The sequence below is a fragment of the Astatotilapia calliptera genome, chromosome 13 (assembly GCF_964374335.1).
Source record: "Astatotilapia calliptera chromosome 13, fAstCal68.1, whole genome shotgun sequence".
In the NCBI taxonomy this organism is placed as follows: domain Eukaryota; kingdom Metazoa; phylum Chordata; class Actinopteri; order Cichliformes; family Cichlidae; genus Astatotilapia; species Astatotilapia calliptera.
The window spans coordinates 5,956,765-5,978,923 of NC_137434.1; the positions used below are offsets into that span (position 1 = coordinate 5,956,765).

The 22,159-nt window shown below is 41.3% G+C and overlaps 1 protein-coding gene across 2 annotated transcripts in view; it reads right to left on the reverse strand.

The window, feature by feature from the left end:
- The window catches only part of stk32c (serine/threonine kinase 32C), a 99,028-nt gene that overhangs the window by 22,219 nt on the left and 54,650 nt on the right, over positions 1–22,159 (reverse strand). For both annotated transcript variants that reach the window (XM_026190058.2, XM_026190060.2), the window contains exons 3-4: positions 10,719–10,870; positions 1,821–1,994 (exon numbers count right to left, since the gene is read on the reverse strand). In XM_026190058.2, the coding sequence (XP_026045843.1) occupies positions 1,821–1,994; positions 10,719–10,870 (326 nt within the window). The remainder of the gene's footprint in view (positions 1–1,820; positions 1,995–10,718; positions 10,871–22,159) is intronic.

Sequence of the window (22,159 nt, forward strand, 5' to 3'; positions counted from 1 at the left end):
GATTATACATCAAACAATAACGATGTGATTGAAGTGCAGACTTTCTGCTTTTATTCAAGGGTTTTAAAAAAGGCACCAAACTAACTGTTTAGGAATTACAGCTGTTTTTATACACAGTCTCCCGTTTGTTTGTGGTTTCTGCCTGGTGCTGTGCTTTACAGCAGAGAGTGACTTTATATTGTGGGTCACATACAGCCCACTATGACCTAAAACTGGTGGGACCAGTGAAACTCCCCTTTCTGTCAGTGTAAAGTTTAGCTACACATTTATCCCCTGAGACATCTTATTATTCAATTTAATTTAATTCAATTTTATTTATATAGCACAAATGACCCAACAGTAGTCACATTAAATCCCTTTATATTAAAACATATAATATAAAGTAATATAAGAAATCAAAGGCCATTTTTAAGAAATGTTCCTGTAATAATTGAATGAAATCTGTCAGAACGACTCTTTGGGCTCAAATTGTAAGAATTTTAAATTTATTTATTTTCCACTGTGGGAAAAAAATAAATGAAAAAAGCAGAAATAATAGATGGGGAAAAGAGGATTTTTTTCCCCACACTGTCATTTAATTGTTTACCTATTACTTATCTACTTTGGTGTAGCATGAATGGCCATCTTTATCAGTTGGAAAAGCTGTAACACTCATGAAAATACAGTTAAAAACTCTGCCCCACTTCACATTTTCCAAAGCTGTCCAGTGCGAGTCCTCACTGGGCCAATTCTGGCCCCCAGGTCTTATGTTTGACACCTTTGCTCTATAGCAGAGGTGGAGAAGCCCAGGCCTGGTGTCCTGCAGGTTTTAGATCTCACCCTGGATCAACACACCTGAATCAAATGACTAGTTCATCACCAGGCCTCTGAGAACAAGACATGTTGAGGAGGTAGTTTAGCCATTTAAATCAGCTGTGTTGGATCAAGGACACATCTAAAACCTGCAGGACACCGGCCCCTGAGGCCAGGAGTTCCTCACCCCTGCTCTATAGGGTTGGGATCAGGTGACTGACTTGGCCAGTGAATAATATCCAATTTCTTTGCCTCAAGAAACTCTTGGATTGCTTTTGCGGTATGCTTTGGGTCACCATCCATTTACACTGTGAAGCATCGTCCAGCCGTGCTGCTTCTATCAGCAGTCACATTATCAATAAACATTAGTGAGCAGGTTGCACAGGCAGGCATACACGCCAGTGGAACAACACTGACTCCACAGTGTTTGATAGATAATGTGGTATGCGTCAGATCATGATCTGTTCCATAATTCGTCATGGAATAATGAGGAAACAGACCTCATCTGGCTGTGGGACTGATTGAAAGTCAACTTTCCAAAAATATTTTGAGCCTCTGAAAACAGGAGACTTTGAATTCCTGAGCATTTAATTCAATACTTTTGTTCAACCCTCTGAATTAAAGTTGAAGGTCTGCACTTTAATCACATCCCACCTGTTTTAATTAAAATCTACTGCAAAATCACAAAATGTCTAATTTCCTAAATAATTATAGACCCAACTGTGCACACTTAGGCCTTTTTACTTGACTTTGTCTGCTGGACATATTTGCATTTCTCTATGCACATAGATATGTTTGTTATTTCCACCTCCAAAACCTTTACTCCACTGCAATCTTGCAGTTCTATGCAGAAAAAAAAGGGTGCAGCTTTAACTTTGCTTTACGAAACAACCTTCAGAAGGGTTTGAAGGGCAAATTTATGAAAGAGTTTTCCATATAAAAGAACACTTCATGCACTGTTTATAGCCATAGACTTTTCAACAGCTTGAAAGCTGCTGGAGGCCTTGAAATGAAATGAAAAGAAATACCTATGGATGATGTGCTGGCTCTGCAGGTAGTCCAGCGCCAGCGTCATCTCACAGAGGTAGAGTCTAACTGCGTCCTCGCTGAACTGGACGTTCTGCTGCAGGTGGTAGCGGAGGTCTCCTCCCAGCAGGAGGTCCACAACCATGAACATATCCTCCTCGTCCTGGAACGAGTACCTGGGTGCAGTGGGATGAGACGGCCCTCAGTCACAGCCCAGTGTGGGAAAACACATGCTGCGCAAACAACCGCAAAGACTGAGCACACAAGACCGCAAACATGCTCAGTATGCTTTTCATGCAGGACACAGAGTGCGTTACATGTGCAAATATTATCAGACACACGCATGCTGATGAGAAGCACGAAGGGTCGGCGGACGAATCTGCACAGAAGCAAATGCAAACATGCACAAATATGGCACATGCACACCTCACAGCCACAACATAATATCCATGCCAGCTGTCGGACAGAATGCAAAAACAGAGGACGTCACTGTCACATCAAAGCTCGACAATAACTTAGCTCGTCACCTGCTACACATTTTTTGTCAATCAGGCTTACTGGTCATGCACAACAAATTAAAACACAGCCTCTTAGTGATCCAGGTGGGGATTTGTAACAGTCCACTCCACAAATTCAGCTTCAAAACATTAAGCCACACCAGTGAACACAAATGTTTTTGTACAACAGAATCTAATCTCTCATCTGAGAAAAATAAAAGCAGAATAATATCTTAATAGACCCGGAGAGGAGGGACAACACACCAATCCGTGGTGACTCCTTCCATCAAACTTGGCTTAATGTGGTTGCCGCTGAGCCAATTCTTTACTTTCCCATTAAAGTTCTGATGCTGTGGCGATACCATTTCTTTTTATAGCTCACAGGTTCCCTCTGTATCTTTGGGCTTGGCTGTGAACACTCATTGGGGGTGGGGGCATTCTGATTGCTCCTATTCAGGTGCAATTTCCTGCTGCTCCGTGAGAGAGAAAGGGAGTTTGCTGCAGAGGCTGAAATCATTCAATCTTATCCACAGAAGGAAAAACCCATTTGCAGAACTGCTGGCTTTTTCTCTTCTCCTTAAAACACCACACGATTAACTGATGAATCACCCTCGACATTCATGTGATAGGATAAAGAAAAAAAAAAGAAAAAAAAAGAAGAGGTGCTGCAAAACAGGGCAAAGAAAGTTTCCAATACACTTCCGTGCCACTGCAGCCTGCACTCAATAGGAAACGACAGCAGAGCCACCCTACATCATGCACAGTACACAAAGCTGCCCTGACCTGTTTAAGATTAAACTCCCCAAAACAAACAAAAAAACTAATATTGGCCTCAGCAGATGGCCAGCCCTAGGATGTTGTTTGCTTTTGGCAGGGGTTCCACACTGTCACCTTTTTATCACCTCATTGTCACAGCCCGATTCCTCAAACCCAGTTGACACACGAGCGTCCGCTGAGGTGGCACTCGCTATCTCAGCGTACCACAAAACTTTCAGCTTCCCTCGTCCACCGCTTAAATATCAGGGCTCCTGAGAGAGAGAGAGCGAGACTGCAGAGGCTTGGACTGCTTGTCATTTCCTTCCCCGCTTTCACTGAGGTGACACGGAGATGTCAGATACAGGCTGACAACTGGAGCATATGAAAAGCTCCAGCACTGACAAGCCTTGTCACCTTTAAGACTCTCACAAAGCACGGGATGGAGAAGAAACACAAACGGTTTTCTCTCTCTTTTTCGTTAAGGGGGGCTTTGCTCCAAATAAACACAGTGTGAAATCCACAAATTCGGCAGTTCTGACACTTTAAATAAAAGCTTCTCCTGCTGTGAAATATGATCTGAGCTACCCTGGAAAGGAAAGTGAGGTGTATTAGTTGAAGAGCACTTGTCTGAAGAGAGTATTTGAAGACATCCATCCTTCCAATTTCCTTTCTGGCACTTGCTCCGGTCTTGGTCGCAGTGGTGGCAGCTTAAGGGGTGAGGACGCGCCAGCCAAAGTGCCGATAGTGTTTGTGACTTTGCAAAAGGAAAATCCAAACAGGCGCGCCAGCTTCACAGAGCGATCGCCCTGCTGTAGAGAAGAGAGGAAACTATGCAGGGCTTGAATATTTCGCCTGCTTCATTCAACTACTTCTATTTATTTTTATGCGTCAAAACCGAGACTGCGTTAAAGGACAGAGAGTTTTGAAGTCGACTTGGGCGCCTTGAGCTAATATTTTTGCACAAGATGCAGTTATTTGATCGAATGTTCACACAAAAAACAAATTTAGATTTGGGAACCTTTAACTCTTTCATATTTGTCTTGGAGACATTCACTGTAATATAGCTACGGTCAACATAATGTTTAACCACTAATCTCATTTTATGTGCTTCTGCTGCACTTGAGATGAGGATAATTTATTGAGCGCCGCTCTCCTAATGAGCACAGAGGAATTGCTGCACAAACCCTCGAGTATGAATGAATGCCTAGCAGTTATTTGGGAGAAGAGTCTAGGGAGAGCCGTGACTGTCCAAAACCACGAGGAAGGACATGCTGGAAATGGCCGGGACAGGACTAGGTTGCCACGATTGCGGGGACTAAGAGAAGAAGGTTAGCCGGCTGGAAGGAGTACAAGGAACAGGCTGAAATAATCAGGCCACAATGACAAATGAGCCCGGGGAGGCAGGGAGGAGAGAGGGAAATAGAGAGACAGTGGAATGAGTTTTGAGGAAAAAGCTAGAGTGAGGCAAGAGCTTGTGATTCTGTTGGCTCTAACCGCTCTACAAAGTTTCGATGGCCTACATAAAGTTGATGATAGAGATGGCTCAAACTGGCCGTGTGGTTCAGTCACAAGACTTTTGCATGGTCCTTTGAGGATTCCAATGGTGTGAGTGAGCACTGCCTCCAACAACTCACCTTAAGACAAAACACCTCCACTGGCCTGCTTTCACAAGGTACACTTTAAATCCTATGCCCTAAAAAAAAAGTTCTTCTTTAAGAGTAGTGTGTGTAGGGCACTTTGAACAAAAGTCCCAAGTCCTTTAGTGCTGGCAAGTCTAGGACGAAATAACCTTACCGACCGCAGTAAATGCTCATCATCCAGTTTTCTTTGGGCCACATTTGGCCTTGACTTATAACTTTGAGTCAGGTTGAGTCTGGCTGCCTCAACTGAACCAAATGTCAACCTTATATGAGCCAGATGTCAGATGTGTTGTGGCATTTTGGTCAGATCTGGCCCACAGATGACTTGTCGTTACCTACATCTAGTCCAGCTTATCACTTACAGTCAGATATAATTATTATACTTGTAGAAATCTATATTCAACCCAACCACATTACGGCAAGACCACAAAACACTCGGCAGAACTGAGGCATAAGTGCCAAAAGTAGCCCAGAATAGGCCCAGATGTGTCTGAGTCTGCATATTGCCTGGAAGCATGCTTTATTAAATATGGCTCAGCCGCACCAATGTGACCACTTTCAATACAAAGTGATTGCAGAGGACACCTGTGGGGAGGCAGCCTGCCTTCCAACAACCATGACCCCACTCAAACCGACTGTAGTCACACAGACTGGCGAAGGATTGCAGACACACTGCAATCAATCTGAGTCAGTCTATGCTGATAAGAACTTGTCTGTTAAGCGTCTCTTTGCAATAGGGGATTCAACTCAATTTGCTTGTATTCTGATTATATTCCTATATAAAAGCAGGGTTGCTGAGCACCCATGCAATTTTGCAGTTAATCTTATTGCTGTTTTCTTACTGTCTTGATGCGCCGAAGTCGCTTTGAAGAAAGAAACTGACTGCAAGTGGCTGCGAGCCTAGTCCCCATCTTCAAAGCAACCATTTCAAAGACAACAAGACTGTAAGCACGCGGTTGCAGCAGTCTCCGACCACTGCTGTTTCTCGTGTTACTGTAGCATTAGAGAAAAGATCTCGCAGTTTGTCTTTTATGATGATGATTTAAAGACTAAAGCCCCTCATAGGGCTTGTTATAACTGCTGACTGGAGGTGTAGAGGCTAATTTGTTCCATGGCCTCCCGAGGCCTTGTTCCATCCAGGTCTGCAATCAATATTCCTAATGGAGGCCGAACAGGAGAGAGCACATCCATCCTCGGAGCTGCTCTCGCTTGCTTTATATGACTCTGATGGAGGGAAGGATGCATGAGGCAAAACACTTCACGCAGCTGCTCCAGATGACTCACCCTTGTTTTGATTTTTCAACCTTTTACATTCTTCGAGATGATCCCAAGAGAGTGGGGAAGCTCTTTGACAACAGTTGCCGTGATGTACGTCCATTTGGTCACTGGTGCATCTCCTTAAGGGAGAATTGGTTGGAGCATTAAAGGGAAAACCAAACATTTACTATGATGTACAGACCAGGGGATCAAATTCCTTTCTGCACCCTACTGTTAGTTATTCTCTGCTTCAGGGTGGGGACCCCTGCACTCTGGAGTTTCCAACATTGCGAGTAAAAGAGGAAGTCGGCATCTTCTCACGGTTTGCAAATCCTTACAAGGATTTATGTGGATTTGGAGTGTGCAGCAGATGATAGTTAATTTTTCCTCCTTTAAGGTAATCCATTCAGCGTACCCTTGACTCCTACACATCATTTCTATGCGGCGAGGGAATGGTCGCAGCAATTACTGTGGGCTGCAAACTTGACATCCGCCCAGCTTAAAGCAGCCTTCCCCCGGCTGATGGGATTCAGTGTGGGCTTTCAGAAGACCGCTTCTTAATGAATTTCTTGTGATGCTACGGACGAAGCGGTTCAAACGCACAGGAGAATTCAACGACGTCTCAATGAAAGCGAAACCTCCATTTCCTGACGCAGCGTGCCAGGCTGTGTAGGTATCAGCTGGAGGAAACCTAACAAATCCTTATATTATGCACATCTCTCTTTTTTTGACAAAACAACCTCCTGTCTTCATAATAATCCCCCTCCTCCTCCTCCTCCTCCTCTCTGTGTGATTGTGGAAGTCATCTTCATCTGACAGGCGTTTGGTGGATTTTCCTGCGTTTTTTAAGACTATCTGTTTGCCTCCCTCCTGGCACAGTATCAATAAAAGCACTCCTGTGAAGCTTATCAAAACAGGCGTTTCTTGTAAGCTGGATCTGTTTGTGTGTTTGTTTTTTAAAAATAGGCATTTCCCAAAATGCCCTCAGCTGCTCTATCACATATGCATTATTAAAGCACCGAAGTGCCCAAATTCCAAGGACCAGAAATCGTATGGTTCTGTTTGATAAGCCTATGGATACCAGCAACTGTCTGATCAGCCTACCCACACAGGGAACCAATTATTTTCTTAGCTATACAGTAAGGTGGGAGACGGGAAGATGAGGCAGACGTCTCATCGGTCCTCTCTCATTACCTGCCTGGCTGAGATGTTGCATCACGCAGCAGCTAAATGGAGCAGTTTATCCGATGCATACAGGTGCATCGCAAAACAATCCTGTCACGCACAGATGCTCACAAAGCGTCTGGTAAACTGGGACAGAAATAAACTTGCGATAGAGACTCAAGCAGTAGATTGATTTGCTTTATGTGTCACTGTGTTCTCACATCCAGCTTTCAGGGAAATATCTGAACTTTCTTGTGATTAGACGTTTCCGTCAGTCCAGCGTAAATCCAACTGCTTATTAAGGAAGGAACTAAACAAACCTGTATTTGAAGTAATCTTCTGAATACAGGTTTGCAAGAAAACACCTCTCTCGCTCTCTAAGCGTCAGAGACGTCTGCAAACCTGAAAACATCAACGCAGCTGCTTAAGTTCAGGGTAACAGCTGCATCCAGACATATTTACACATATCTGCCTGTCATATCATCTAACAGCAATGGCAACAGCCTGTTGACAAAGTACTCCTGCCTTCTGGATCCCTCACTGTTACACCTTTGTTTGTCTGTCTGTTACTGCACTTAGACAAAAGTTAGACTGCCTGAAACATTTCATGGCATTATTAGATTTCAACACATCACAAAAACAACTTAAAATGCTCAAACGGTAACACTGCATTCAAGAATCCCTATTGATCCAACCAACAGTCATCATTGGAACTTCTTTCCAAGAGTGACTTGACAAAAATAAGTCAGACGACTGTAATTTTAGTTCGTGGGCCAGATACAGTCTCATCTCATAAATGGGTCAGACCATATAACACATAACAGCTCTTTTTAAAGCAAGCTGAAATCATAGGTCAAGTGAAAGATCCTCCTCCTTTAAAGATCTGACAACTTGTTGGCTCAAGACTTTAGTGTGAAACTCTTGAGCCAACCCTCATATCTTCATATTTTGCTTCCAAGAAGCCAGACTTTCTTAGCAATAGTTCTTCAGGCTTCCTGAAGGTCATTTTAAGTGTTTCACCATTTTTTCCAGCAACATTTTTATTTCTTCCTATTATTATTGTTTTGTTAAGCCAATTAACACTGAGCTGTGAATCATTTATTATAAAAAAGACAGATGAACCACTGTTATGTCTACACATAACAGACAACTTGGCAAATAACCGATTTGAGACATGGTCTCAGTGAAATGTTGGCTGTCAAGAAGCCATTTTTAATGAAGAGAAACAGGGAGAAAAGACTGAGGTATGTCAAATTACACAAGGATTACTCTGATAGTCAGTGGCAACAGTTCTTATGGAGTGATGATTCAAAATTTGACATTTCTGGTTCAAACTGCTGTCAACATGTATGGAGCAGTGTCTACAGCCATGGTAAAACAGCGGAGGCTCTGTCATGGTTTGGGCCTTCGTTTCGGCCTGTACCGTTTTCTCCAAAAGCTGATGAACGCAGAAAAATCCCATCAGATTTTGATCCACTATGTACCATCTGGAAAACATCTGACTGGCAACAGCTTTATTTTGCAGCATGACAATGATCCCAAACAACTGCCAATGCAGTAAAAGCATACCTGGAAACGCACACTGGAACTTTATCAGTCATAGATCGGCTGTTCCAGAGGATTCTGACAGAGAACGGAAACAAAAGGCGGCCAACATCCAAAGAAGAGCTTTGAATGTCCTTCGGGAAGCCTGGAAAACTATTCCCGAAGACTACTTAAAGAAATTAGAAGAGAGCTGCCTAAGAGAGTTCACGTGGTGTTTTAAAATAAAGGTGATGATAGGACCAAACTGTGCAAACTCTTTTTCCTCTTAATTGCCCCTTGGGGATAAATAAAGTCTCTCTGATTCTGATTCATTATATTTACATGCGTTTCAATAAATCTGGACCCATTTCCTGTTTTCCTCACAAAACAAAGAAATGGAGGGCGGCACGATCCTGTATTCTCCTCATTTAATGACTAATCCATTTATAAAACAGATAATGAGCGGCCCGAGCTTAGCAAGTCCAATTTCAGCAGCGTGGCTCAGTTTTTTCAGCTTCATTAAAGCTGCTCTCATTACATGTACTTTACAATTTACAGATCACAGCTGAAAAGCACCAAAAATTCACATGTACGTTTTTGTGACTGAGCAGCAACATTTACATGTTTATTATTCAAATCGCTCGTCTCGATTTACAAACACTTTATTGTTTTTGGCATAATCACAAATGAATTCTCAACACATTTTATTGGAGCTATTAATGACCTCCCTGCAATTTTCACTAATGTTTCCAGTGGAACTCGTGTTTGAGTCTCAGGGTGTAGAGTAACTAAGACTAGTGCTCTTGATTATATTTTAATATGCGTGGAAGTGACAAAGCTCAATTGGCTTCCATTAATTAGGAGCAGAGGCAGAAACTCCTCGCAGATGAAACACAAACCGTCCGCTTGCACGGATACCGCTACAGGTCTGCAAAATCTGTTTACAAAATCATCCTCAACGTCCTAAAATAACACGTGTCAAAGATAATGGTCCAATTAGAATGAAGACTTATGGCGTTTTGAGTATAGGACCAATTATACTTGGAAACGAGAGGAACTGCTCGAGTATGAGTTTCTGTGTGCTCCCGGTGAGATGGACAGGCCATTTTTTTGGAGCATCTCAAATGCAGAGAGAGGAGGTGTGAAACTTCTCAATCCCACGTAGCCACAAAGATACAGTTCAGCATGCTTGTCACTAATGGGTATTTAAAACAGTGCTGCTTGCAGAGAGAGAGTGAGGGTGAGCTGAGCAGCACAGCCAGAACTAGAAAACTAGAACACAGAAGGCTTTGGCAGCCATAAACTCCTGCAGGGAATTATAAAAAATAAACAGGCCTACTACTGTACGCTCATTAAAATGCCCTCAGTTTGTTGTAGTGAAGTAAGAGTATCTAGCAGGCAAATGCATTCTGCAGATTGATCTTAAATCATTCACAACTTGGTAAGGAACGAGCCCCGGACACGGCTTTGTCTCGCTCCGCGTAATCAATCCATCACGGAACGTGGGAATATTCTGGCAGCGATTGCTCGGAGACGACGAGCACGTGCACAACCGCTCTACCAATTACAGAGGAGCAAAGTGCTTTGTGTAATACGGCGTGAATGCCGTGCCAGGTCCCCAATTACATTTAGAAATGTGTCCCGCCCGGAGATGAGCATTGAATAATGAACGCAGCCTCCATTCACCCACATATCATACTCGAGGGAAGAGTGAGGTCATTTCAAACCACAGTAATTATCAAATGTGTGCTTCATGGGCCAAAATTAATATCCCAGAATATCTCTCTGCTATAAATCGTTTCTTAAGTTAATAGCTGTTGGTTTCTGAAGGAGAATTTGTTCAAGCTTTAATTAAACTTTTTTTTTTTTACCCACATGCAACACATAACATTCAAACAGAGTGCTTCTATTTAAAGGATGCGACAGATTTTTACAGCAAGCGTGCACACGTCTACTGGGAATCACTTGAGGGCGGACGCACGGAGCGCACAGACAGGCGAAGCAGGCAACCGACACAAACAGAGCCGACCACACTGAAAGTGTAAAAACATAGGATAGTCACCAGAGATTTACTAAAAAAACATGTTCAATTTCCTGTAGGATCTCAAGCTCTCTAAAGACGTTTCGGACCTCATCTCTCTCTATGCACTGCTGTTTGTTCATGTACTTCATGGCGTACATCTTCTCGGTGTCCCTCTTTTGTACAATGCATACCTGCAGCAGGGAAAGGACAGAACAGAGGGAGGGGGGGAAAGGGAGAAGAGACAGAGAAACAAAATTGGGCACATTAGTACAAGATAATATAAATATTTAGCTGCTTTTCGTGCAGGTGTACAAATGCGGTCACGCTGCTGTGCGAATAAAATGTTTTCTAAACAGCCTACGGCATCATTCAGCTGCTGATTAACGCGATAACCTGAGTGGATGCCCTGCACTCATAAACCGAGCAGCTCAAATAAACTTCATTTTCGAAAACACGGGAGACAACAACAGAAACCACTTCCAAACAAATCACCTCATTATTTATTTAAACACTGATTACAGTTTTTTCTTTTTCTTATCAGGAAGTATCAGTGAAGGGTCAGGAACAGGACAGGACTCCAGAGGGGTCGCTACAATAACATTACAGCTTGCAGTCATTAAAAACAGATCAGAGTCCTGCTTAGCAGGTCACCGCTGGACTTTTATCTTCTATGTTTTCTGCCTGTTTTTTCCAGTTTCATCTTTGTATAAAACTCACTCCAGGAAGACTGATTTAAAGCTGGTGAGGAGAGAAGGAACACATACAACATTCAATAACACACATACCCATTACACGTGTGCTGTGTCATAGCAGACTTGAAGACAAGAAATCAGAATCAGTCCTTTTGATGTGGCTTTCTAGCCGTCTCCAAAGGATGGTGAGGGCTAATTTGCATGACTGTTGAGCAGGGATGCCACCAACGCGCGACGCCGTCAGTAAAATGCTTAAATGAGCCAGAGGGTGAATACACATTTACAGTAGCTTCTGCAAAAATATCGCCTTTCTTCAAACCGAATTCTTCTATATCACACGAACATGAAGCCTGCAGACAAATATGCTAACTTGGCGGCTCACCCAAGTAATAGGCGACTTGTTTTAGCATCTTTCTTAAAAAATGCTTTTATTTTGTCATCTAAAAAAAAAAAAAAAGACATGATATCCAATTGTATAATTCCCTTGCTTTTATCCTGAAAGCTCAATGTTGGCTAACCAGCTACCCAATGCCCTTCCCATCTCGTGGTTTCCCTATTGGCTGGCTTCATTGGTCAGGTTGGTGAACTACTTCTCTACATCATTTAGTTTTTTAGCTTCAGGCTCCCTTTATCCAGAACTTCCAGCCGGTGGAGAGCTGCTTCATGTGCTACAAAAAGGAACAAACACAGTAAAGTTGGATTAAATCTAGGGCTGAACGATTATGGAAAATAATCTAATTGCGATTTTTTGCCCCAATATTGCGATTGCGATGTGATATGCGATTATTTTTTAAGGTCTTTGTCTTCTGTATTATTAAACAAAGACAAGCAATACATCATATAGTATGGCCAATACTATATTACATTAATTTTAAACTGTTCTTTCCTGGAAGACAGACCTCTGTTATGATGACATGAGGTGATGCATGAATTGATGACTGACATTTTTATTTAACTTCTTCAATCACAACAGTATATTTGAACATACACAATAGTTTATTTTTAGCTTACAAACATCTGAGCATAAAGTGCTGACAAGGAACCCTGGTGTAAACATTAAAATGAAAGTCAGTACAATGTGCAGATTGCAGAAATATACATAAAAAAAATCAGTGGCTTTACCACACTCAGTTTTTCGACATCTGTGAACTACTAGACAGTCATTCAATTAAAAAATAATATTAAATAAATAAAACTAATAAATAAAAATACACACATCTTACTGATCTCTGCAGTCAGTAACATTACACATAAAGTGCAAACATAATAGCAATTGTATAAACACACACACAAATTGGACGGTCTAGTTCTGATTAGCGTCACCGCTGTCTCGGTGGAGTTTAATAAACTCGGCCGTCTGCTTCTTGCTATCTAAAATATAACCAGACACTGGCGTAAATTCTCGACTGTCTCATACTTCTGTTTAATAAGTTTTCTGTTTGACGTTTAGTCAGCTGTGTGAAAACCAAGGAGGAACCCACCCGGGGGATTAATAAAGTTTTATTTTATCTAATCTAATAACTTTAATCTCAGCCAAACCGATTTACTCACGAACAAACAAAACACTGAAAAAAGCCCAACAATAACATTTTTAGGTTGTCTAAGTGACTTATATATTACGTTTAACCCGAGCAGCGAAACTCCGCGGTGATCTGAAAATGATGTGCCGGGAGTTGTGCCGTTCTCGGCCGCATCAGTAACCCTCGAGCTCCCGGCTAGCTGTCGAGCTGGTGGGTAGCAGACGCCTCTGAAAACGTCGAAGCACTTTTGCAAATATGGGATATCTTGATAAACCGAGCAGATATTTGATGTTTACACAACTACTTTCTCGCCTGAAAATATGTTAAAAGTTTATTTTGTGACCCAGAAAGATTAGTATGAGTAATTTTAAAACTTAGTAGCGGCCGCCATTGTTGGAAACTGGAGTTTGGCTGGGCCGCGCTATGAATTCTGGGATATGGTAGTAATTTGGACAGCCTTCGGCGCGTCGCTGTGACGTAATCGGTCTACAAATGCGGCCTCAGGAGGATGCAGCCCATGAATTTGGACATGTCCAGAGTATAATCGCAGCCTTTGCGGTTAGAAAATTGCACTTGATCATGTCGCGATATTATCGCAAATGCGATATATCGTTCAGCCCTAATTAAATCCATTATTTGAGAGGAGCCAGCCTCACCCCACTGTCACGATCTTTACACATAAAAACGGAATTCATTAATTGGAATGTGGGTACTGCAGCTCGATTTCTATTAGAGACCGTCGTCTTGGTTTTGTTTATCTGGGTTCCAACAAATGTGTGTGTGGATGACAAAAAGACCCGGCACAGGGAGAGTATCACAGTGGCAGCAGGTCAGCAGGAACACCATTACTCATCCTTGTAAACACATTTAAAAGATGTCAGCCTTGTTTTAAAGCCAAGGAAGGGGCCGGGGTGGAATATGATTACCGACCACCTACATTTAAAAATGTCCTCTGGTTTTCCTCCTTAACTGGATTTCTTCCAACAACATGGCATCTTGTGTGCATGCTAACACAGTGAATGTGAAACTTAGAAAAACCACATAAATCTCAGCATCAGTCACTGTCCAACTACCTAAAGGACAAAATCTAAGCAGCTGTTTTGGCCACCGCTGCACTGACTGTAACATTTGCCAACCACGTGAAGCATTTAATGCTAACCCCCCCTCCCTATTTCTGTTATAGACACTCAGCCATTCCTGGATTGAATTGTCCACCAAGGATCTTCTCGCAGGTCTGCTCGTTACAGTCAGATCCACACAGATGGCTGTTACATAGCACTCTGGCCCTGATGCACTGCAAAAAAAACACCCTTCACAGCATTTTTCTTATTTTTTCAGTCTTAGAAAACAGAGGGAAAAAATGCCAGAGGGAAGAGAAACTATCCCTCGCCTCCATCCAGATGGATGTTTGTGCAGCTGTGCATGCTGCAACACTTTTCACAAATATGATGATACCGTCCTGAAATGAGTTACCGAGCACTTCGCTGCTATGTTTAAATTATGTTTGCATTACAAACAAATAAAGAGGCTTCAAGAAGCTACATACTTCTGCCAATGAAATAAGGGTTTTTCCTCTTGATTTGCTGGGAAAGAATGATTTCAAGACTGAACACCAAGCTTAATGAGGTGTTAAAATAGACATTATGTGAACAGTGACAGGAGGAAAGCCATTACTGTGTAAAACATCATCTACTTAATTGTACTCGTGGTTTCCCCTGGAGCACAGAGCTCTAATGTGTGCCAGGTCTGACTCGCTGCCTCTCCATTTGCTTCCATCTGGATCTTCAAGTTCACCCCCCGCCTCCCCCCCTCCCATCACGCTCACCAGCTCATCGTAGCTAACATTCATCAAACCCTTTCTTCGTCTCCTGTTTGTTTGCCAAGTCTGCTGTTATTGTTAAAACTGTTGGTATATTACTGCACACCAATGTGGAATACAATAACATCAATTTCAAGACAGAATTTCAAAAACATGATTTATTAAGTTTACTACGGTTTGTGTCACAAAATTTATTCAGTGATGCAAATTTTAAAGTTATTTAATTTTATTTAGTTTTGTACCTGATGTTGGTTTTATAGAACATAATTAAACAGACAGTATAAAGGCAGCCACATTTCGTTTTGAGAAAGCCGTTTCAAAAATGGAATCTTACTTATTAAAGTAGAAAAGATCAACACTGGAGAATAGAAACTAGATGTTTGCGTTTCCCCTCGACTCCACAGTGTAGTTACTTAAAAGCCGTTCTATCCTTTTCGTAGGTTTTTAGAGATAAAAGCGGGATTTTCAGGTGCGCTTACACCGATTCTTTCTTCAAACAAGAAGCACAATAAATTTTTAGAGATACTCTAGACTTCCTATAAGTGTTATTAAAGAAAGTGCTGCTTCTTCTCTTTTCCTTCCCCCCCCCCAAACGGTCCCCCATCCGCAACTCCTGCACAACATGGCTTTGTGTTCAATACCGATCATGTAAACAATACACAGAAGTTCGTTTAGCGTAGAAAAGGGGGAAAAAAAACGCTTTACAGAATAAAGCAAAATACATTTTAATATCGCTTCACCTGATTCAGTTCCATATCGAAAAGGAGTGAGAAGAAGTGCACGCGTATTTAATCCGACCCCGTTATCAATCAATATTTATTCAGCTTCCTTACTGATATGATCTGCAGAAATAATAATGATTTCTAATATAACATATACACCACATTATACAAGATATCATCATGTTTACGTGATGATGTGATCTGATTCAATCTGATGTGATGACTTACCCAAAAACAAGTGTTCTCATTAGTTTACATATTCCAAGTGAAGCGTGTCGAATGATTAAAATTATCAGTAAATGTGAAATCTTGAGGTCTGAAGTCTTGACTGAGAGAACAGTAAAGATGATGAATGGCTGTACACAGCATGTGCTCAGTTAATGACAGCGCTGATTAAGAATCGTGTGCTTTACATTTTTTCACTGGTTTTGCTGGATGTGCACTTTTTTTTCCAATGTGCACATGAAAAGCAAAAAATAAAATAATACTGTAACTCCTTCTCTTTCAGCTCCGTCCAGTTTCTGTGTTTATCATATTTGTGGGATGTGATGCGCTTGGAGACTGTTTTTGCTGCTGTGATGCAACATTTCAAATGTAAGTGGTCTGACTGAAATCTGTTCTCATGTTCAGGGTTGAAAGGTCACCAAAGCAAAGCAAGTGAAATCTCAGAAATGTTCTCTTTACATTTTTTACTTTAACAATATTTCTACGGCACATTATGTTTATAATGTACAAATTGATAAATATCTCAGGTTCACAGCTTGCTGCTTAGGACCGCAAGGTTTACAGTTTTGGGTTCATGTATAATCCATCTGCAAAGAGAGCCGACGGAGGCACAGGGGGAGCTGAAGGTTATAAATAGTGTCCGACTTTATACATGAAAAATCAGTTTGCATGGATGTTTTCCTCATCACGCTTTTCTGTGCTGACCATATTCTGTTACCCTGCATTGCACAAAGCTACTTTGAAATGTATTTATTGGTGATTGTGTGTCAGTATCGTAGAATGTAAAAACACAACATTTCCAAACCAATCAGATATCAAATTATCAGTCATCTTCCACTACCCTCGTGTTATCTGGAATCCTCAGGAGCCGGTCAGCGGAGTGAAATGATGACTTTTAAAAAGGATTTATTCATTTATTCATAGAGTGTAGACCAGTTTAGTATGGAGCAGAAAAAAGTGACAATTTGGAGACGAGAGGTGTGAGGTGGAATGTTTTGCAAGCTATTTGCATATGAATGGAGACGTTTTCACCTAGAATTAAATCAGTTGAGATGGAAGATCCCCGCAATTGCAGAGTGTGGGACTGAGGTGCCATAAAGAGATACCTTCTGAGACAAGTTCTCTCAGAGCAGTCGTGGACACTCATATGTTCCTAATTATTCTGTAACATTATCTCTAAAACGCTAACGGTCGGTGTGAGTCAGCCTATCGTTAACACTGCTGGCCAGGCTCTCGTTAAATTCTAATTTAGGAACACCTGCTAGTCAGACTGCTTTGAATATTTGTCAGAGATAAAGGTCAGTTTGTTTTCAAACAAGCAGGGCGGAAGAGGGGCAAATCTGAGGACGGTGCCAGATCTGTCCGCTGGCTGGCCAGCTGCGCATCTGGGAGAAGAGCTGGCTAATAAATTGGCACAGCGGCCACGTCAGGCTCTGGACTGACCAGCCTCCAGCCAGCAAGAGTCATCCAAAAACAAAAAAAGAGAGAAAAAAGAAAAGAACAGTGCTGCCTAATAAATGAGTCCCAGGAAATGTTACTTCAGCATAAACAAAATGATCAGGAAACTTTAGAAAGCATTTCGTGCACACATTTAAACTTAAATATCTATTTAATCTGCTTCAGTGGCACTGCCTGGACCGACAGCAGCTGGCTGGAAAATGGCAACGTGTTTCCCAGCCTTATTTAAACTTCCTAAAACTGAAAAAGTAACAGAAACATGCCTGTGGATCCTTTAGCAAAAACTAGCACAGTGGAGAGTTTTTGGAAGCTTTTACTTTTATCTCAGACACAGTTTTGGAAGACATGTTGCTGGGTTTTTGATGATGCCGTTCGGCTAAATCTATCGACGTTCAGATAAAATGATAAAAATCTGTGTGGTAGGACTCGACTTAAGCGGTCAAAGAAGTGCAGGAGACTGATGCTGTCCAGTGTAGCAAGTGATTTATTCACCATTCTGTGGCCCAAGAATATTTACAAAGAAACAAATAAGAAACTCAACTCTATAATAAACTCAATTCAAATAAACATAACTGAACTTAAATCAACGGAAATTAAGGTCAAACTCGCACACAGCTACACTGACCTGAACCCTTCTTCTGAAACACCTGAGTTCGTCTGCTTAAATAGTCCCCTTAATCAAACACTTTCTCCTCTGGACTATTCCATTCAGTAGGTAGGTGAGATGAACATGATTATATTCATCCTCTACTACTCCTCTTGACTGGCAACATAAACTCTGGTGTAATCAATACATATCACAACATTAAATCTATTTCTTTATAAACCCTTTAAAATCAACTTTATTAAATTATAAGAATTCTTCCCCTCCTGCCCTTGGTCTCTTCCTGTGACCTCAGATGAACCCAGAAGGTATAAAGCAGGAAGTAGAACTACATTTCCTCCTTTTGCTTCTGGAAGACAGGTAGGTAAAGGTAAGTTCAAACAATACAAATTAACAGTTGAAATAAATAACATGTTAACTTAACAAACTTGTATGAATTGATTTAAACCAAGATGTTATATAATCTGTAAAAGTGCAGAACATAAACAAACCCGGGATAGTAGATGTTTGCCTATTGCAGATTACATGTGAAATATGGTTAAATCAAAACAAGAATGTTAACTAAGAATGTAGACAAATGGTCTTCTCACCCACTTTGTCACAATCTGTATTAAAAGTGCCTTTGGGGTTGCTCCCTACAGCAGCAGTCACATAATTGACTTCCCCAAACACTATGGCTCTTAGTCCCAGTCTGCTACTTCCAACTAATTCTAGAGAGTCTAGAGTTAAATTTTTAAATTCAATCTATTAGGGCTGCTCAATTAATCGAATTTTAATCACGATTACGATCTGGGCTTTCAACGATCATTAAAAATGACTGAGCCGATTATTAGCCCCTCCCTCGTGCTTTACTCTCGCGCTGCTCCGTGTGGCAAATCGAGCGCACCTCTGCATTTAGAACACGTGTCAGAGCAGCGGTCCACAACCTTTTTTGCGCCAAGGACCGGTTTATGCCCGACAATATTTTCATGGACCGGCCTTTAAGGTGTCGTGGATAAATACAACAAAATAAAACTAGTACCAGTACCGAAAAAAAGAAAATTTATTCATACCACACGTGAAAAGACCAAGGAAAACCGAGTAAATGATAAAAAATGATAACAAAATAACGCTGAAAACCGATAAAAACCCTGAAAACTATACATTTCACACCTGAGCCTCAACTCTCGCGGCCCAGTACCAAACGACTCACGGACCGGTACCGGTCCGGGGACCGCTGATTAAGAGGACCCGAGGGAAGCTCGGAAAGCTAAGCAGAAGTTATTTGGAGAGGAGAGTGACTGCCGCTGGTTGAAAAGAGAGGTAAAAAAAAACTTCAGTGGTGTGGAAACATTATGAGTTTGCGGAGTCAGACGTGGATCAAGTAGACACAGTGTGTAAACTTTGCTACGGTGTCGTAGCTGCACCACAGAGCAACACTGCAAAGTTCACTAAACATAGATGTTTACATTTTTCATTTATTTTTTATATTGCAAACATTTGCACTGTTATCAGTATTTGCACACTATTTTATATAATTTTTTGACAATCTTTAAAGTCATTATTCAATACATTGTTATTGTTAAATAAATATCGTCAAATAATCGAGATCTCAATTTCAGTGAAAATAATCGTGATTATCATTTTTGCCATAATCGAGCAGCCCTACAATCTATTACATTTTCTGTAGTTACTGTCTAAAAAATGCACTGTTACTATGTTGAATGTTCATATCAAACATGTATAATGAAGTTAGTGGACGCACGAGCAATTGCCAGTGGTTGGAAACTGTGGAACAACTGAATTTAATGAACATAAAAACAATAAAAAAACAAGATTACACGGAACAAAGAAAGAAGCTTTAACTGACCTCAGGTCAGCAGGTAGCTTTAAAAAAAACAAACAAAAACAACAGGGCTGCAGTGAAAACACCCTCAGATCGGATTCAGTGATCAGTCAAATGATCTGGAAGCGGCACTGGTGACCTTACTAATATGATTGTAAAAACTGAGCGGTCCAAAATAGTCCCGAGATTCCTGACTTGCTTGTGTTTCAGAGAACGAGATGATAAACATGAATACGTCTTCTGTCTTTGACTTTGTGGATCAACAACAAATATTTCCACCTCATTTCTGTTCCGTTCTAAAAACTTTCAAGAGATCCAACACGCAACGCAGCTTCTTAATTTGTGAACAGTGGGTAAGATCAACTGTGTATGAATGATATATGATGATTCCTCATGATAGTACCAAGTGGCAGCATGTAAAGATTAAAAAGTAATGGACCTAGGACAGATCCTGAGGGACCACCTGATTAAATTTTGTGCAGATCTAAAACTTTAGGTATGATGAAAACCATTCACGAACTTGACCTTTTAATCCAGTTGAATAAAGGTCATGATGTATTTTATTTTCTTTAAAAACAAACCAAAATTCCCATCAGCAGGAATTGTACTTTACAACAAACATCACTAAAAGTGAGTAAATAGAGTTTATAAGCGGCGAGTATTTACTGAGGAAATCTCTGTCAGTGGAAAACGCTACGAGCAATATGAGCTTTTGGATACACAGACAATTTGTGTTAATTCACTGGGATTTGTCAACATGGAAAACTGTTCTATATTGTGTTTCCTTTGAGCCCAGCAAGTTATGGGAGTGACAAATAGCCAGCTGCATTTACTGATCGCAAACATACAGAAACAGTCCGAGTGTTATTGAATTCAGCAGTGCAGCTATGAGACCGCTTTAGTCTTGTGCACCAGGGGATTTGAAGGGTAGTGTTAATGAGCAAACACAACTGAAAAGAAAAAAAGCTGTTCATATGAGCTCTGTCCAGGGTTTAGACTTGGCTCCAGATTTCATGTCTCCAAGCAGCGGGAAGGACGGCGGCGCTGGCTCTGGGTGAGATGCTGTCACAACGCTGGCTGTAATCTCTGACCACCAGCTGCACATAGCACCTGTTTATCTCTCCTACAGAGCGCTTTTTAGAGGTGGCCAGACGAGCGCACAGACACACACAATAAGCATTAATTCAGGGACCACGCCGTTTCTCCGTATATTTCTCTATGTGCTGTTAGAAGCTATTGGATGCAGGGGGAATCTAAAGGCAAGGAGTAGCGCCACAGATGAGAGCACCTGCCTGTCTCTGCCTCACAGAATCCATGCTTTGCATCACAACAGCTCAGATGCTCACTTTTAATAGTTTTGAGCTCTGGAGCATGAAACCAACTTTGTTTTTGTGTGTGTGTGTTTTTGCAGCACAATCATTATTTAATAAGGACGAAGAGAGGCGAATGACACTAATAACAAGGAGCTTGGCGGGCTGCTTCCTGGAGTTGATCTCCGTAGGGTCAGCCAGGGGCGCCTGGCAAGCAAAGAGACACGTACCTACGACTGAACAGCACATGAAAACATCCAACACTCTAAATAAAGGCAGCTCAGTTATTCACCCATATGTTCTAGAAACTTGAGAATCCTTAATGAGGCGATACGAGCAGCAATTACAGATTAACAGTGGGGCTTCTGAAGGGAGCAGCTACATGTAAACTCTGATTTAAAACCAGAAGTAATCCATTAAAAAAAAAAAAAGCAACATAAATTCATTAATTTTTCAGCAGAGTGCACATTGCACAGAGCCAAGTGAAAGAGATTATTCAAGGATGCTGTAATTAATATTGCCGTAGAAGAAAAGGCCAGTGCAGCAGCTGCTGTGTATTACAGTGTCTCAAGCGTTCAAATGTGAACGAAACCACGATTCAGGTTTCTATTTAAACAACGCAGCCTCCCTAAATTTGCTGGGAAAAATTCCACTGGGACTCAATGTGACCTATCTGCTGGTACGACCCATCTACAGATCATGAGACTAATTATATATTCCACTGAGATGATCTGTCCAGCTCTAACCTCAGCTGCCGAACGGGTGGAGGATGTTAATTCAGGAGGTCACTGGATAATGATTCCACGGGGCACTGGAGAATTCACAGTAAAAAAAAAAAAGAAAAAAAGATTCAGTCTCTGGAGTGAAAAGCGCTGGATTTAGTTGAGCTAAGGAGGGGGGAAAGGTTTCTGAATGTAACCTAGCACGTCTCCACTCAAGGAGGTAAATACAAAAAAAAAAAAAAAGTTCAGTTGTATTAAAGAGCCGAATACACCATGAGAAGCTTTTTCAATTCCCTTATTCCTTATTAACTTAATAAAGAATTATGAAAGAAGATGAGTGGAAAACAGTGAAGACTGACAGGTCTATTGGCAAGAGCCTCAAACGATGCTTAAAATAGCAAATCAGGAAGTTCATTACTATCTTTTAATAATGTGTGTCATCCATCACCGAGAAGAGATCGCATCACATGTAGTACCATTACTCATGGCTTTTACAATATATATACATTAGACATCACAGTAAGGCAGAGCGCCTTAATAATAAGCACAAAGCTCAGAGTTTAAGAGAATTGCTTAAGGACAC